The 19,395-nt window shown below is 37.0% G+C and overlaps 1 protein-coding gene across 3 annotated transcripts in view; it reads right to left on the bottom strand.

The window, feature by feature from the left end:
- Positions 1–1,848: 1,848 nt before the first annotated feature.
- ST18 (ST18 C2H2C-type zinc finger transcription factor) overlaps positions 1,849–19,395 on the bottom strand; it is a 166,824-nt gene continuing 149,277 nt past the window's right edge. For 2 of the 3 annotated variants that reach the window (XM_067467427.1, XM_060775297.2), the window contains 5 exons: positions 18,156–18,377; positions 15,888–15,976; positions 14,915–15,018; positions 9,647–9,790; positions 1,849–5,676 (listed from right to left, as the gene is read on the bottom strand). In XM_067467427.1, coding sequence (XP_067323528.1) covers positions 5,536–5,676; positions 9,647–9,790; positions 14,915–15,018; positions 15,888–15,976; positions 18,156–18,377 — 700 coding nt within the window. In that variant the 3' untranslated portion in view covers positions 1,849–5,535. The remainder of the gene's footprint in view (positions 5,677–9,646; positions 9,791–14,914; positions 15,019–15,887; positions 15,977–18,155; positions 18,378–19,395) is intronic. The other variant, XM_067467428.1, reaches the window with a different exon arrangement.

Here is a 19,395-nt window from a genome sequence, read left to right as displayed (position 1 = left end):
CAAGGATTTGACCCATTGCACCACTGGGGGCTCCATAAAAGGACCCTGAGCACTCAAGAAAGCTCCATTGGATGACACTGTACAGATGCAGTTTCTTCATTACCCTTGCAATGGCATAGGCCTTTCAATGAGATCAGTTAGTGATTTGACAAAATCATATTGAGAACACTCTAAAATCAAGAACTCACCAAAAGCTGTCAGGAATCCATCTTGATCCATAAGTCTCCTGGGGCATATACTTGCATATGTCAATAATAGAACACTAGCTAATCTTATGGTGGTCATCTGTGCATGTTTCCTAAAGGACAATTTTATTTACCTAACAATTAAAATAGATCATATTCAGTCCTCTCATGACTACACTGCCAGCTTTCAGATTGATCTATTGTGCCGTTCCCTCAGGTGAAGCCATAGACTCTACTCCATCACCTTTTTGTCTCATTATAATGGAGGAATAGAATTCATCCAATCCACAATTAATGTTTTAACACACACACACACACACACACCCCATTCCTGTCTGTTGGGTTTCATCCTTGGACTGCACAAGTCTTTGTTTCATCAAGTTTCTAGTCATCAATTAGTAGCTACACTAAAGTCAGGGCCAAGCTCAGGGATTCCTTTCCCCCACATTCCTGTGCATGGTTCCTAAAGGACTTTGTCTTTGTCTTTACTGCTAGCCACTGTGCCGCCCCTCCCACACACAAACACATTGATGACGTAGTAATGAAAACATGTGAGGGAACTTTCATTTAAGCTTAAATTGCTCTGGGAAGGCCATGTGGTCTTCACCATGTTAGTTCTTCTGTTTTTCTTTCTCCCTGTAAGGATGCATTTTATTAGACAAAATGTTACTGCATTGATTTTTTTTTGCCTTCTACCACCTTTAGAAGATGAGATTTAGTAAGTTAGTTAGCTCCAAGACTTTTCTATCAAGAATGTATTTCTTTTTGCTTTAATAAATCACTTGAACCTAAAGATTGATTCTGCAATGCTTAGCCATCCTAAAGGTTAAAGGCTATTCCTGCTTAAAGTTTACTCCTGGTACTCACTATATTTTGGTGGAATATAGCAAAAATCAAAACATATTTTCTTTTAGTTCTATGGACATGCTATAATAATTTGTTTTGTTTTAGGCTCTCATATTGTTCTTCAACACAGTATTTCCCTGAAACTTCGAACAGTTTCATTTGAAAGTATTTAGAAGCTTTCTTTAATGAAATGCCAAAAAGAAGGCTAGGGGAGGAGGGGGCAGCTACAAGTTTATTTGTTCCCCAATGATATATGTGGATTTCACATGTGCTCACCATACCATATTTTGAATTTAAAACTATTTATTGCAAGTTCCTTATAGAAAGAACAGTGACCAAAAACCAAGTTAACATATGGCTGTGACACAGATGAGATGTATGAATGAGTAAATTTACTGTTCTAAATATGGCAATAATACAGTACCCTTGGGAAAGAGCATTTGCGATGAAGGACCCTGTTAATCTGATCAATGTATCTCAATTCAGAAAAAAATCATGTGCTAAATCAGACTAAAGGACAGTTTAGCTCATACTTAACTTTCTTGAGTATCCAATCAGAAGCCAATGGGAAAGTCAAAGCTGGATGTCATGCTAGATGAGATTTCTCCAGCCCAATATTATTTACATATGTTAGACTACAACCATGATTATCCTTGCTGCGTTTTATTAAAGTTGTTATAAAGTACATCTGGAAGGCTGTGTTTGAGTTTACCCTTTAGGGAAGTGACACATGAACTATACAAAGCAAACATATATGGCTCAGCAAAAATTCATAAGTGTTAGCAATTGACAACATGACAAGTGACAACACCACAGAAACTGTGAAACTTGCTTCAGTATCAATTTTATTTCCTACCATACACCAAATGTACAGCACAGAACACAGTTTTGTTGCATTGATGTAAGAAATATTAATTGTATGAAGAAACAGTATACAAACTATTCCGAAATTAAAAAATGAAAGAAAAAATGCATACATCATTGCGCTTTACAAAAGGTCTAATTTACAGGATAGCTCATCAATGTAAATTAATACAGGAACAGAAAGGAAATGGGAGGAGAAATCACAGTGCACATTACAAAACATCAAGTACAAAGAAGGCAAATAAATATGAAGGTTCATCCTGAGCAAACAATCCAAACACAGATAAATTAACTTAAGCCATAGGTAAATCATAGTAATAAATAGGTCTGTAAGAGATTGTTTAAATTAAATTAAATTAAATATATAACATATTTCTTAAAATATTTAGTAAACTAAAACTTTAATCTCTGTCACAAATGAATTCATTTTGTATGCATTCAACAGGTATAGCAAATGTCTTTTCTTTAAAAAAAACCCAAGTACAATAATTTAATAGCAATTTGGTGTTCTATTTTATATTAGCACATACTGCAGTTTCTGCAAATTGTTTTCTTTTAAAAATAAACACCGCTTCTAAGAACATACACTTCTCCTGTCTAAACTAAAGTCTGGGGGCCAAATCAAATCCCCACATGAACAGCAAGCCTCACCTAATGCGGAACAGCAACCACAGTGTATGAAAGTTGAATGACCTTGGAGAAGCACTCTTGGATAAGAACACTATAATATCATTGTATGAGTGATGACTGTAAACTGTCACATCCAAACTGAGATCTCAAGTAGGCAAAGAAAAATAAACACTTTAATTGTAGCACAGAAAAATTAAAATGCACGCTAGATCCATGTATACATTTTACACTGAGGCACCTATGCACAAGAGACATGTGTGCATACCAAAAACAAACAATCAAAAGAAAAAAAACCAAAGAAAGCCATCAAAGCCAGGCAGTTGAGCTGTTTATACCTTCCTTTGAAACAATGCAAAAATTTGGTGGCGAAGGAAAACGTTGTGTTACTTATACTCCTTGAAATAGATATTGGACTGCTACTGTTAGCTACTGAATATTGTTGAAAATGGTTTACTTGGGACACGTGTCTCTGCATTTCTGAGTGGGTGCCTAAGAAATGCAGCACATAAGAGATCTCTCCCCAAGACAGAGTTGGGACACTCATGTAACTCCAGATGGTGTCCGACTGAAGTTCTCATCATACTACCTTAATAAGACTTGATTTGAATTTCAGAAGCTAAATAGAGTTAAGCCTGCTTTGTACTTGGATGGGAGATCATGGTACAGTGTTATAGCTCTCTGATCCCACTTTAATTATCATGGCTCTCTCCAATGGAATCTTGAGATTTGTGGTTGTGGTACTGAGAATTCTTTACTAGAAAGAGCTCTAATGTTATAGTTCAGTAGAACACATTTTTGATTAGATAATTTAAAGTACTTCACAAAATTATAAATGTCAGAATTCCATAGGATGCAGGCATAGCAGTTGAAGTAGGATCAAACTGCCAGAATGGTGCAGTACACATATAGTTCAGGGAATACCAGTGTTCTCTTAGTAGGACTGAGAAAGATCTTCTGCCAATCAGACAAAAATATATTGGGCAATTTTCAATGCTCCTATATTCTGTCAGTATTGGCCATGTTGGCCAACAGCAGTTGATGTCCAGCAACATTTCTTTGTTGTTGTCTGAACAAATGATAATCTGTAAAAACCAAGACCATCTTCAACTGCAGTTAAGAACTAAGTTGCAATCTAATCAACTGACATAAATGACTCTGATAGGAGCACAAGTTTCCTTCTGCCTTTCAAAGCTTCACTTTTGACTCCAGCATATGAGAAAGCTTTGTGCACACATATACACTGATGAGGAGAGGGATTGTCCTCAGTAGTAAAACATATGCAGGCCTATATACACAAGACTTTCTCACTTTGATACCCTCCCAATGGGCTGGATAACAACTGGCATGGCAATAGGATGATTGGAGTTGTAGCCCACATATCTGGAAGGTGGACAGCTTGGGGAAGGCATCTAAAAACAGTGAATTTGAACTCAGTGGTGAGATATGTTTTTTTTTCATATGAAGAAAGTCAGAGCTCCAATCCTTGGTTTCTTCTAGTAGGGTTTGGAAAGGTTTCTGAGACATCACTGCTGGTCACTATAGACATTAGACAATACTGATCTAGCTGGACTGATATACCTTCTGGCTTGGTATCAGCCCACCTCCTATCTCAAATAGATCTGCTAGTGTGAGACTATTTTCTTGAATGTGAAGTCCTATCTATCTTAATACAACTTACTTTGAAACATTGATGTATAATGTATTCAAAAACATATCCAGGGTAAAATCAATTTTGGAAACTTCCAGCCCACATGGCTAGTGGATTGTGGGACCTGTAGTTGAACATTTTATAACAGTGCATATAACAGTGCACTGCATTGCTTCAGTGTCATCGTTATGCATTGCACATAGGCAGCCTCATTTCACTGCAGTGAGAATTGTTCCCTTCCTTGTAAAACAGAATTAAAGAATTCTGTTTCTTTCTCCAAGCTATATGTAATTGCTGTCCATTCAGGGAAGAAAATCTTGGCTGAATTGTAGGCATAAAACCATCATCCTGGGATGTGTTTTTTTCCAATACGAAATCACCTCAATATTGGTCAGTCGGCCAATGTGCTTACACAGCTCTCTACCGAAAAGCTACAGGACATTTCAAATCTTACCACTTTGAAGGGGAGAGAAATGAATTTTTTCTACCTCAATGAATGTGAAATGGGAGGTGGGGGAATTCCTTAAATATATATACCCTTCCCTTGAATAGTTGCAAAGAATCATTTTGTGCTGGCTAAGACACACAAAGCCAAGTCCTATGCTTTGCTGATTGCTATATTTCATTTATTGCTTAAAAATTCTTGAACGCTTACAACATGCTGTGCTCAATGAGATGAAGTTCCTCCAGAAGAGGGCACCATTCACCTTTATATCCCTGGTTCTTTGCACCTTTCTCATGCTATTGCAAATCCATTTCTTATTTCATTAAAAAAAAGCTGTTATAAAAAAGCAGGATGTGGCGAAAATAAAACTAGTATCACAGTTCTGGTATTTTGTTTTTTTCATAGTTCTACCCCTTTTCCTTCTGTACAAACCCAGCAAATTATTTAATTTACACTATAACTTTTGAACTATTTAAAATCCCACTGGAAAATAAATTAACAAACATATTTGTAAAAATATGGCAGGCTGCAGAAATGCAGTTAAAAGACTTTTTTAAAAGCACACATACGCACACACAAAACTCGGATTGAAAATAAACTTAGAAATGTAAAAAAATAGTTACGCACACTTTTTTACATTCACTATACAAAATTAAAAGAGTGCAAAACAACAGTGATGACAACAAAAAGGATTTGTACAGAAATAAACAAATTCTGTGATCTGAGTCATTGCTGTTAATACAATAGTCTTATGTTTTCTGTCCTTTTTATGTCAGCTGGAAAAAAAAATAGTGCAATGTTGTAACTAGAAAAGCAGCACAGCAATCAATACTCCTAAGCAGTCCAGGGACTCTTCACAGATCCATCAGGAGTCCGCTGCTGCTACGTAACTCCTATTTCCCAGCAGCTTCTGGATTCTACACATGGATACCCTTCACTGCCTGTTTGATACTTTCCAGCAGGGCTTTGCAGTCCGGGGAATAGTCCCTTTCCAGATTACTGTACATGTCTGTGAGCGTATTTACATATGCTTCAAAATTCTGCTCACTGATTGGGCCCTAAATGAAGACAAAATATGGAAGTCAAATTTCAGTGTGATAACTACAACACCGGAGACAAAAAAGAAGCAGCACTTTGTTTTCTCAGCTGGCATGGATCAGGTGGAAGTATGTTGGAAGAAGCATGCTTTCACCTAGTAAATGAAACTGTCAACAGGAGAGTATTGAGTTTATTCCATGAAGCTGTTATTCCACAGCAATCACGTGATAATTGATAGGAGCAATATGCTGCAATGATCACCCTTGCTATCATACCTCTCCAGATTCTTGCAACTGTGCCAATTCACCACTCCAGGGTCCTGCAACCATACTTTCACTTAGCTTGGTAACTTTGCACTCCATAAATGTTTTAATAATGTTTTTAAACAACAATTTTGCAATTCTAGCTAAGTTTAGTAAAAAAAAAAAAGGTTAAATTTCATATGCCTTATTGCTTGGGGAATAGTGAGGGGAAAGGGGAAGAAGAGGAAAATTACATTCCAACATTCCTTAAGTACTGGCAAGTCAGCACAGAAGCAAAATAGGCTTTAAGGCTGGTTTGCCCGCTTTGTGTAATGATATTTTTTTTTCATGACAGGAATGACTTGAGAAACTGCAAGTCACTTCTGGTGTGAGAGAATTGGCCATCTGCAAGGACATTGCCCAGGGAATGTTTGATGTTTTACCATCCTTGTGGGAGGCTTATCTCATGCCCCCACATGGGAGTTGGCAGAGGGAGCTCAACCAGCTCTCCCTGGATTCAAACCGCTGACCTATTGGTCAGCAATCCTGCCAGCACAAGGGCTTAACCCATTGTGCCACTGGAGGCTCCTGTGTAATGATGTCTTATATTTGTAAAGGAAGTAAGAGTGAGAACAGGCTTCCATGGCAGTGGTACAGTGGCTCCATTCAGAGTCTTATTTATGATGTTAAGGGAGCTAGTCAAGGTGCTAAATCAACTCCCCCCCCCCCCAAAAAAATAATAATACCCAGATTCAGTACTCTGAAGAGTTTGTATAAAAGTTTGGAATAAAACCTAGAGATGAACTACAGCACCCATGACATGTACCAAAGGATTGGGAACCTCTTTTCGTTGCATACCAGGAAGTGTGTGGAGTTAAAATGTGTGGTGAATGGAGATAAAACCAAAAAGGAGAGAGCACTCCTCCCTTTTTACTATTCATCTCCATTCTATCGTTTGGACATATTTAGGTCTTTCTCATGCTCCCTTTTATTTTATTTTTATCTCTTTTGCTTTATTTTTCTTTTTGCCTAGAATACTGTTAGGGAAGAAACAATTTGTTTCATTTATTTATTCAATTTATCTGAAGTTGCTTAAAACATTTTTAAAACCAGTTAAAATGTTATTCCCATAAAAGTTAATGACAATTCACTTATAAACACAAGATTACAATAAAAAAACATGATTAAAACATAGTAAAAAAAGATAAAAATGTAAGCTCATTAAAACTCATTTTTTCACATATGTTATAGGCCTAAAATAAAAATATTTGCCTGCCAGTGAAAGTAAAGGAGAGATTGTGTCAATCAAACCTTCTACTTTGAGCAGCCAAGAAGACTCTCTTTTGTGTCCTTACCAAATGTGCTGGTGATTGTGGTAAAACCAAGAGAAAGCCTTCCAGCAAAAATCTTAAAACATCCAGGAAGATGTCAAATTATTTGTTCGATTTGAAGAATTTTGTAAAGTTAGTTTTTAGACTCCAACTTTCAGAATGTTCCAGGCCACACGGCTACAGTGGCAAGGTTTTCTGAGATTTGCAGTCCACCCAAAATATAACCTTTCAAAGCTCTGATCATAGCTCAGAAGTGATTTTTAAAAACTAAACCAAGGATTTTATAAAAAATACGATGAAGATCTCAGATGGACTACTTGTGTTTCAGAATTCTGCTTCTCTATGGTCTGTTCAGTTCACCATGGACATTTAAATAAGCTTCTCATTTAAATGTTTTCTTCATTAGAAACCAGTGTCAAGAAACCCCAGAGAAACTCATTCATGACCCAGGTATCTAATGCTGTTTTACCATATTTTGTGAATTGACAAATTTTATCTGTTCATTGCTCTAGATTCCCCTGCTCCAGCTTCACTGAGCAAGCAAGGCCAAAACACTGCCATAATATCAAAGCTCTGCCAAATAGATTGAACACTGGGGTGGGTACTATTCTTGAGATAGCCAGTGTTTTATTATAATAAAGCATCCAGTATTTTACTATTATTTGAAGAAACTGCTGGTCTCAGCTCCAAAAAGGCAGTGTTATCTGAATATATGCCATTAACTTAAGCTTGATCTCATATGCAGGCCCTTGAGCAACCAGTAAGCATACCAAGTTCTAGACATTTACTAGAAATCTAAAAGCTATTTCAGGTACAGAAATTGCCTGTCAAAATCCAGTGGATGCTTTGTTGGATTTTTTTTGTTTTGTTTTTTTAAAAAGAAATGTTCTTTCTTTGAAACATATAATCTGTTACTATGTCCTATCACAAAGTACTTTTGAAATGAAGATTCTCTTTCCAAAATAAAAAAAAATGGGCTACTCATTTGGAAATCAAAGTTCAAAGTCATTTTGGCCCCTAGAACAAAAACATTCCACAATTTTTTTGGAATTTAAATCAAGATTATAATGATCCCATGAGGATCATGATTTTTGGAGCCTTACCAAAGCTCTTTTGCAACCTTCCTAAAAAAAAAATGAGACTGAGGGCACATCTAGATAGCCTCTTTAAAGTGGGAGTTCCCACACTTTAAAGTGGGCCATCCAGATGATGTTCCACAGAAAAATGAATTCATTTGCCACAAACCACAAACCCTGGTTTGTTGTGAATTAATTTGCTAGCAGATTTATTCTGTGCTTTCTTGGAAGGCACTGGACAAACTCACTACTTCCACTGTGTGTACTGCTCCCTCTAAACTTCTGGACTTTTGCGGGAGCAGTCCAGTCAGTAGTCCCACATACTTCCTGCCTAAATTAGCCTAGACACCAATCCCCTCTCCAAACCCCCCTTTTAAATAAAATAACTTACCCGGCCTCCATTAGCATGGTGCTGGAGTTTCCTAGTGCATAAGAATGATGCACCAGGAGAATGGGGGGGGGGGGGAGGAAAGTCACTCCTGGCCCTCTCTCCTGGCGCATCATTCTTATGCACCAGGAGAGCTCTGGCACCATGCTAATAGATGCCGAGCAAGTTCTTTTATTTTTAAAAGGGTTTTTTGGGGGGGGCTAGGGGGTGTTAGGGCATCTGGGTGTTTTCCTGGAAGGTTCTGGGAGTGCATTTCGACACCTGGCCCATAAAGCATGTGTGGTTTAGGACCCGGGAACATTCGTGTTTTTTAAAAATGAATCTTCCTGGGTTAAAGGGCTGTCTGGATGCACCCTGAGATTCAAAAATTATGTAATGAATCATTCACACAGTTGGTTTTGTGTTTCTTGAATAATTTTGAAAGTTAGCTCGAATGATGTACTACAAACAACTTTTGAAAGAAAAATGACTTTCCAAAGTGGTTTTTGGAATACACTGAATTAGCAAGCAATGTCTAATCCTATAGGTTAATATAAAGTGACTCCTAGTTTTCAAATATGTTTTCCTTATTCTGGAAATATTTTTCTTCCATGCTTAAATCTATGATAGCTATTTGGGGTAAATATGCCAAAAACATCAAGTCCTGTCTGATCTTGGAAGTTAAGTAGGTTCAGCCATGGTTTGTATTCAGATAGTGAACACCTGGTGCTGTGGACTGTATTTCAGATGAAGGCACCTGAAAAACCATATCTGAGTATTCTTTGCCTAAGAAAAACCTATTAGATTCATGGGGCACACACAAACATACACAAGAGTCTTTGGTGCTCACTTTTTTACTATGCGGCAAGATGGACTGTACACAACTTCTGTACATCTTTGGCAGACCTGCGATATGCTACCATGTTGCCCTTGGTCTTTCAGAGTAATGCCTACATGCTCAGCCCCAGACATACCATTTGTGGAAGCTGAATGTCGGCAAGACTGGAAATGAGGGCTTGGCTTAAGCCAGCCAACTCCTTTAACAGGCTCTCGTTGTTCTGCTCTATAAGTTTGTTCTCTTCTTCTATTGTTTTCAGATTGCTTTCCATAGATGTTATCTGGAATGATGAAGCAAAATGATTCATAACAAAATGTGAACGGTATGACTCTTGACCTGAAACACAGCTATTGGCAACATGCCACTCGGAGGAAACAGCACACTTAAGAAGATATCCGTGCAAAGTAAATCTCAAAGTATTTTCAGTTACATGCACATCAGTGTCACAAGGCACACCTAATTGGGGCAAGTTATGCCATTTCCAGACCAATGAATGGCTTCTGCTTTTGCTCCACAAGGAAAACATGTTGAAATGAAATTCTAGACAGTGACCCTGATGGGTGAAAAGAGCATTATTTGTGGGAAGTGAGTTCACAAATTGATGAAATGCATGAAAGGCCACAAAGCCTCAAGCTGACAATGTGGGAGGAGGTCAGTGTCTGGTTAAAAACGGAGTTTTGCCTTTAGGCATAGAAAGATTGAAAAGCAAGTGCACTGCTATTTACATTGCTGTCTTTTTCTTACAGCATCCCTGCTGATTCACTACAATAGCAGCAGCCCTGATATGAGTTTTAGAGTAGTTTCCTGGGATAAGTTTTGTTGTGGAATGACTGAAATTAGAAACAGGGTGGAATTGAAGATTTGAAGAAATAAAGAAAAGAAAAACATACAAAATAAAAGAACTTGTATTGCAGCTAGTCACTCTAATCTACATCTGACATAAATTGCCCCCCCCCCCCAAGTCTTTTGAGATGTGTTGAAATCAAGGGATGGGAATAAGGAATGTTATGTTTATATAGTTCATGTATTCCATGAGGTGATTAATTTGTTGAAAAACTAAGGGCCAGACTTAGACAGAGCCATGTTTGGCATCTATGGCAGGGGATTTTAACCAGGCATCCACAGACTCCTTGGGCTTTGTAGAAAGATTTTAGGGGGCCCATGAGCTTGAATGGAATACATTTATGATTTTTATTTTCTTTGACCTCTAACTGAAATCAAACATTTCCTTCATGTATGAGTCCATGCAATAAATTACAGTTGTATTCATTTCATATCACATTACAGATGTTGCATAGCCTGAAAAATCATGTGAACAGATGTTTCGCCATGTGAAATTGGTACTACAAATGTAATTTTGAATAATTCCAAAATTTAATTTAAACACATGTTAATGTTGGGTGTCATAAAATTATCTGCTGCTACATTCTGAGAACAACTCTGTGGTTTTCACCTGATTGGTAAAGGGATCAATGGAGCCAAAATGTTAAGAATCCCCTGATCTATGGGGTGAGAGGCAAGGCATGTTCTCTACACAGTTGGCCTGCCCATTTGTGGGTTAAGCATTTGCAAATGTTATTATTCATGGATTATCATATTTGTTGCTATCTCTCCTGATGCCCTGTGCCATTTTTAACAAAGACTTTGACAGCACCAGTGTCGCAGGAAGAAAACCGAAGTGATGGGATTTCTGGTCCCAAACACATCAATGTGTGTTTGTTCACTCATGTGGGTCAAGTGTGATTTAAAGAGCTTAGAGATAATATACATTTTTTCACTTCCATGTGGGTCTTGCAACACCAAACCTTTCAATACTAGAAGGCCAAATTATATTAAAAATTAAGAATATAAAGGGTAGGTTTTTGGAACAATTCTACATATCTATGAATTGCATTTCCTAGGGGGTGTGGAGGATGGATGAAGATGAAAAGACTCCAGATTTTAAAATGCAACTCAAAATAAATAGAAATCTTATTTAGGCATGTTTCTTTGACTTCTATTCCGCAAACAAAACTTATAAATTTGGTGTTGTTGCATTTTTGCTTTGTTTTGCATTAATGCATGAAAAGGTTTTTGAAGTAGTCAAAGAGTAGTTGAACTAGAATATTTTATTAAAGGAGAAATAAGCAATGTGAATGGAAGTTATCTAAACTTAATTCCAGACAAATAATAGCATTTATCAGAATTGTTGTCAATATATTCCCTCTTAATCAGACACAATTTCATCATTTTACTTTTATTTAGGTAGGGGAATGAAGACTAAAATCTTTTAACATATAAATGTTGGCATGCTTCAAGAGCTGCACGCATTTATATATGCTTCCCTCAGACTGAGTGAACTAAAGTTAACCATGACTTTAGATTTTAGACTAAAATAGTATTATATTAATTCCAGTTTTCCACTTTGTCCAGTACTGTTTTCATCCATTGTGTCGCAATTAATTCTATGAAACAATGCATTTCTAAAAATGGTACATTTTCCATGGAAAAAAATTAAGTAGTGGAAATTTTACAAAAACTACAATAGTAAATATCAATGGAAACATTACAATTAATTAAGCAAATCTCTTGAAATTATCTCTTGAAACATGGTTTATGTTATCCCAGCACTAACTCAAGGAAGTGGCTAGAAATGTATGAAAGGCTCCTCTTTGCTATGGGAAGGTTAAGGGTTATTGCCCTGATACATCTGGAGATAAGCTTATAATTGCATGAGTCCACTTCTTGCTCATGGAAGTCAGTGCAGATGGACTTGTTCAGTGAGTTATTCAAGTTGTGCCTGGCTTACGTCCTGCTTTAAATAAAAATATGAGGTAGGTAGTTCCTGTGTTCTTTCATTTTCTAAGGTTACAGTTTTTTTCTTTTGCTTGTGCCACCTTGATCTCATATTGAGCAAAAGACCATGCAACCTTGTGTTCCCAAACACAAGAATCATCCCTTACTGCTCTTAAGGTACATCCATTTCACAGAGATTCACAAAGATCCAATTTGAATATTTTAAAATGCTCGCGTTCCTACCTCCTTTGCATGCGCGATTGGTGGGGACGAGGGTGAGGGCCTTCTCGGTGGTGGCCCCCCGACTCTGGAACTCACTTCCCAAGAGCATTAGGCATGCCCCAACTCTGGCAGTCTTTAGGAGGAGCCTAAAAACGTGGTTGTTCCAGTGTGCCTTCCCAGAATAAGGAACATTCTCAGCAATATGCTCTCAGAATGCACTTTACTACTGGTTTAGGACTGACTGTGTCCCCTCATCTCTCTTTGAAAACCATATACCAGTTATATCCTACCTTGTTCGTGCCCAGCATTTAATTTTTAAACTATTACATTTGGCCTGGCCATAGGTTTTTAAATCCTTGTGTGTTACTGTTTACTATTTATTGTTTATATGTGATTTATATTAATTGTATTGTATTTATTGTTTTTGTTTATTGCTTTTGTTTATTGATGTACTGTTGGGCTTGGCCTCATGTAAGCCACTCCGAGTCCCCTTGAGAGATAGTGGCAGGGTATAAATAAAGTTTTATTATTTATTATTATTAAAATAGTAACAGAAAGAAAAAGAGAGAAAGTCTCAGGAAACTGATAGGGAGAATATCAGACAATTCTGGATGTATTCTATATGAAAATGCTTATAGATTTTTGGGGGGCAGAAAATTTCTACTCAGAAAAACATATTTTCTCAGGGAAAAAAAATATCCCCAGAAAACATTTCCCTGCACAAAAACAAATATTCTGCATAGAAAGGAAGTTCAGGACCAGTTTTCTTGCACAGAGAACAATGCAAAAATGAATTTTTCTTGAGCAGAATTAGTCCTGAACTGTGAATGATATTTGAAATATGTACAGTTTACAATTATTTTCTCATATTGAGATGAACAATTAGTAAAAATTTTCATTATTGCCAGTGAGCAGAATTTATATCCCTAAATAGGACAGTTATTAGTTACTGGCTAACTGTGGTTTGTGTGTTTATTATTCTTTCTGCAGACAAGATTTTATGCATTATTTCCTTGGCAAGTTGTACCAAGTAGCCCCAAAACATAACTGGCTTCTCTTCTCAGTCTTCTAAGTGCCCTTACTTTTCTCCAAATTTGTTTGTTGTCTGTTTTCTTTGTGTGAGTCAGGATTCAAGGAGAGTATGTTCCAATAATCATTATTTAACATTTTAATTTTTTGACTGCATTCTCCATTTACAAGTAATTCCCGGGTTCCAATTTGTTGGTTGTTCATAATGAAGAGTGGCTTGATCTACATCCAGCCAGGACTACCAAACTAGTTCTGATTAAAGTACACCTATTCAGTCAATGGGATATATGTCAGAGTTGACTTGTCATTTGGCCAGTGATTTGGGGTTGGGAGTAGCATTCTCTTGATACTACTCCTCTTACTCTGTATGTAGCAAGATACTTGCTCCATCTTTATTATCCTTTATCTGATACCTTTGAATTGTACTTCTGTGGGCTCATTTTGTGCTTAGGTCTCTAATGATTGTCTCACCATTTCCTGAGTACCCCCTTTGGTTTGTTGGTTTGTGGACCATAACAACCTGTATCCATCTTCTCATGCCTTATCGTGGCTAATGGAAACAATCTGTCAGTGAAGTATTTGGACTTGTTATGCTAATCATTCCTATTGCTGCTTTCTGGAAATACATGTGAGGAAATAAAATTTGTATGGTTTATTCTTAAACTTTAGCAGTGAGTTAATTTCTCTGCTTTCGCTTTGTGCTTCATTATTTACTAAATGCATGTCATGGGTGTACATTTACATGGACATGTGTGAATAAGGACATTCAACAGCAATATCAAATTAAAAAAAAGATGCACAGGCGGTACACTGGAGGCCTTGAAAGTAAAGCACAGAGAGCTGAGCATAGTTTCAGGTCCTTCTATCTCTTGGTAAAATGACTTCAAGTTGCAGGACTGGGTGCTTATCAGAATAAATTATTAGTTCATTGGTGTTTCTTTTTCCATTTCAGAATTTACTTGAGAAACTGCAAGTCGCTTCTGGTGTGAGAGAATTGGCCATCTGCAAGGATGTTGCCCAGGGTATGCCCGGATGTTTTACCATGCTGTGGGAGGCTTCTCTGGTGAGAATAGAGGCTTCATGTGTTTATATTTTAATTTTGATTATATGCATCTCTCTTTGAGAAATGAACTCATTTAGTTTAAACCTCACTAACTATAACAATAACTTACACAGTTTGCCATGCTTTTACCATAACACTACCTGGTTTGCATACTTCCACATGCTTCCAATGCCAGATCTATGCATACAATTATGGCATGAATACCAAGTCAATTTCCTGATGGGCAACATGAAGTTGAGTCCACCAGTTCTGTGACTTGATCCATGTCAAAATTATTACTATTCGTAAAGCTCACTCAAGGATTTTCTTTCTCACCTGTGTCTGAAGTTTCATCATGTCAGCTTCAATTTTTAGGTTAGATTCATTCAGTTCTTTTATTTCTTCATCCAAATGTCTTATTTCCTCCTCGTTTTCTAAACCTGCATGGAAATGTAACCAAATGAAGATCAAAACAACACATGCCTGAAAAGATGAGCAAATAATAATCTACATCTAATAGTACAATGTACACAAGCACACACTTTTTTGAAAAAACTACTGGTCCTTTTCTTTAGTATGAAAAATAAATGCATACAATTTAATCTTATACTTATCAGAGTCATTGTCAAGATTCTTATTATGTCACGTAAGTTAAAAAGAAACAAGTGTAGTGTTCTTCCCTGACAAGTGATCCTTCAAGTAAATCAATGTAATTTGCATAAGACCTGACATTAATTGTTTTTTTTTTGTTTTTTTTCACTGGCTTTCTGCTGAAATATAGACACTTGGTGGTGTCTATGGACAACACCAGCTCTTTGGCTTAGAAATGGAGATGAGCACCAACCCCCAGAGTCCGACATGACTGGACTTAATGTCAGGGGAAAACCTTTACCTTTTATTTATTTCTACAGTTAACTTGTTAATGATTTTTCTACTTGTTTCCAGCCCTGAAATGATTCATACAATCCTGTATTTTAGACATACATTTTATCTGTAAAGAAATGAGAATCTGAGTTTTTTGCTAGCAAACACAGCAGATTAAAGACTTATACAAGGATAAAGAAAAGTAATGATCAAGTAATTTGATTGCTGCCATTTGGTTCAGAGAAGTAATGCTCGGTTTAGAAATCTTACATTTTGAAACTACAGGTTCCATCAGCAGAAGCCATGCTGACTCGAGGAGAGTGTGAATTGTAATAAAAAGTAACTTTTCCAGTCTCTGCTGCTAATCAGAATAGCTGATACTAGGAAAAGAGAGGTTCATGGTCTTCATTTTGATTCATTCACTCTTGCATTCACATCTTCTTACCTCCACTTGCTTTCAACTTGATGGTCATTAATTCTTCAGATATCTTGCCCTTTTTTAAGGCTTGTGCATTCAGAGGACATCCAGACAAACTGAAAAGAGTAGGAAAGGGAACCTATATGAAAGTTGAAACAGAATTTGATTCCTGCTCCCCAAGTCATCTGCTCAAATTGTTTCAAATTTATTGTGTTTTCTGCAAACTGTAATCCCATAATAATACTGTTATATTATTATCAGGTGCACAAGATTGCCAGTGACATAACTGGTTGGGTAGTAACTCAGGGGCTTCTTAAGATGATAAACAGTAAACCACTTCTAGTCCAGTTCCAGCTGTGGCTAAAGTAGTAATGCAAACCCTCTAGGTTTAGTAACAAAACTACAAATCATGACTCATTTCAAACATTACACTTGTGACTGGCTGCTAGTATGACAACAATATTTTATTTCCCTTCTGTCACTGTAGCAGCTATCCACATTGCCCATACCATCTCTGGAGATGTGAGTCCCAACACTTCAGAAGACTTTGAGGTAGAAGTGGAAGAATTATTGGAAAGGAGGGCTGCCAGCTACTATTCTTTTGACAGAACCAGCTCCATTAATGGAACAAACCTATAGTATCCTGGTCAAAGATTTTGATCGGTGAAGTCTTTGAACTTGAACTTGAGCAGAACAACATAAGAGTCAACTTTAGAAAGTCCATGAAAATTAAGAAAGGTGGAAATATAGGTATGTTTCCCCTTCAGGTCAGCACATATAATATGACCCCCATATCTGTAGAGGATACATACCAAGCCCCCCCCCCCCCATGGGCAATTGAGACTATAAGTGTGGTGAAGTGTGAATTTTAATCTACAGTTATGTATAATTATAGATAGGTGTTTAAAAGGGTAAGTATTTAAACTAGCATAACTGGGGGGTGGGGGGGATGGTAGCCAGCTTAGCTCACTCTGAGCTGGGTTGCCATGGAAAAAGGGGCGGAGCCAACTGCCACTTGGCAGGGCAGCCATTTTAAAACAGTTAGTCTGTAGTCAGTGAGCTACAGGGAAGGCTGGTTCTGTTGTGTGTTGAGAACCAGAAAGGTGGTCTGTAGTCTAAGAACTACAGGGAAAGGCTGATTCTACTGTGTTAAGAATCAGAAAGATTTTGGCTTTTAGCCTGTGTAGTTTAGATAGGTCAAGTTGACTTATTTATATTATTAGTCAGTGTATGAGCAAAAGGGGGAGATAACCCTAATAAGAATCTTTACTGCAACAGAAATAACATAAGGAAAGAATAAACTTGTACCCGAAGTAATCTGTTTAAGAAAGAAACACATTTTGAAGGAAAATAAGTTTGAAACCTGTTTAATGGAAGGAATAGTCCTCTTAAGAGTTGTTTTATGAAATGTTATAAATGTAACCACTGAAGAAATGTGCCTCTAAGAGTTAAGAAGCCACCAAGCTTCTTCTATACTTCAATAAACTTGTTACAGTTTCTTCTAAAGCCAAGTCTCTGTTACAAATACTTTCAAGTTTTGCCATGCTACACATTGAAGAAAGACCAATTCAATATTACAAGCCATTAGTTGTGTTATCAATTTAGTAAGTCCTTACAAAGTGGTGGCTTTTTTACAAACCATTACAAACTGGTGGCCTCTTTGCAAATTGGTGGCATTGTTACAATAAGTAATTGCAAATACTATATTTTAATTATACTTGGGTGGGAAGTATATCATAGACTTATACTGGAGGACTAGATAGGACCACCCACTCTTCTGAGTGTGGGTCAGTGAAACTGTAGATATCCATGGTTGGAGCAGGATTGTATTATATATGGATTTCTACAACTGAAGAAAAAATAAGATATTCTAAAACAACGAGATTGGAGTTGTCCCTATGAACTACAGAAAATCTTTACTCTTGTGTTTTCTCTTAAGAGAGTTATAGCATTCCTTTTTTTTTAAATGGATGTGAAGGTTTTCACTTCTTGTAGGATTTTTTTTTTTAAGTTCCAGTGATTTGAGGTAAACCACCACATTTGCAGGCAGTTTCTTAGCCTTTTGGGATATTTTTAGCTAGTTAATTTCTTTCTTTTTTTGAGGAGGTTAGAGGATTGGGTGGTCTCAGGATCTTGCAGAATTGCAGAAAAGAGTGTGTTTAATGTAGGAGTCATGAAATTATAACAAGCAACAGTATTTTAATATCATCAATGGTTAAATCCACACAAGTACTGTACATTGCAATGAGCTATTCACATTTTTGAAAGGTGTAACAATATGACGCAATACGATACCTTCGGTGGGTGACAAAAACGTTATTAACATGGCCCAGCCCATTGCAGCCTGGCAAAGGACAGTGCGGCAGCTCTTGCTTGTTCAGCTTCCAAGGCAGCGAAGACCCATTCAGTGGACTCTCCTTCTGTCTCTTGGCAGCCACAGGACAACCAGAAGCAGTACGATGGGAAGTGTATTTACCTGATATGTGACCTTGGCCATCACAGCCTAGCACCGGACATCTGCAGAAGCACAGCAAGACCCATGTTAGTTTCAACTTGACAACAGTTGCAGGGGGGAAATGTCCTTGTAGCAACTATATTACATTATAAAACTGTTTTTCAAGTAAATTTGAGAACACCTACTTTGAGGAAAACTGTTAATATACTGTTATTAAAGCATCAGTCTTACCATTATATTAATGGGCTCTGTTATACAACAGACACCAAAAACAGGAGTTTTTGGTAGTTACTTCATGGTTCTGTCAAAACCTTTTTACTAAGCCCACTTACCTTTCCATTTACAAAGGAATGATAAATACTATTCTTATTATAAAGATTTAACTCCATTATTTTTTCTTATGCTGGCTTCTTGAATATTTTTGTATTATTAGTTATTCTTACTTTATGACCTGTTTGGATGCTTTTAATTACATGATTATTTTAGGTTAATGAATGTTGTAAGTGTTTTTAAAACCTCCACAATGAAAATTTGGAATGCAAATTACATTCATGTTGTTAATGTTTGTTGCAATTAGAATAATGGAAAATGAAACATGACAGAACAAAACATAAAACTAGGAATTATGTGTATGAGTGTTTTGGGGAGGGATGACAAGAACTCCACTTGAATATTTCTATCATACATCTGTTTTACAATTGAGTACCACCAGGAGTCATCCCAGAATCTACAAAAGAATGCCAGAATCTTATATCACCATCTACATCACTACCTTAACATATCCTTAGCTATGTAGCAGAGACATTAAGAAGCCATTGTACACCAGGCATTTTGATGGTTCTGCTATGTAGTAATGTAGCACAAGTTCTCTACTGGATATGGATAATTCAGAATGGTCTAATTGTAATTTCCAGAGAACTAAGGCTATTAAAAAGATGTAACTTCACAAGATTCCAGTTTGATGATCAGGGGTTTCAGCATGAGTGCTTGACTTTTGGTCAAATGTATATATATTGTAGCTGTTATAAGCAAGCTACGTTAAAGATCATGGCCACTTGGCTGGGTGGATTCCAGAAGATT

The sequence above is a fragment of the Anolis sagrei genome, chromosome 4 (genome assembly GCF_037176765.1).
Source record: "Anolis sagrei isolate rAnoSag1 chromosome 4, rAnoSag1.mat, whole genome shotgun sequence".
Taxonomy (NCBI): Eukaryota; Metazoa; Chordata; class Lepidosauria; order Squamata; family Dactyloidae; genus Anolis; species Anolis sagrei.
The sequence above is the reverse complement of the archived record's forward strand: the minus strand, read 5'-3'. Positions and strand labels throughout refer to the sequence as shown.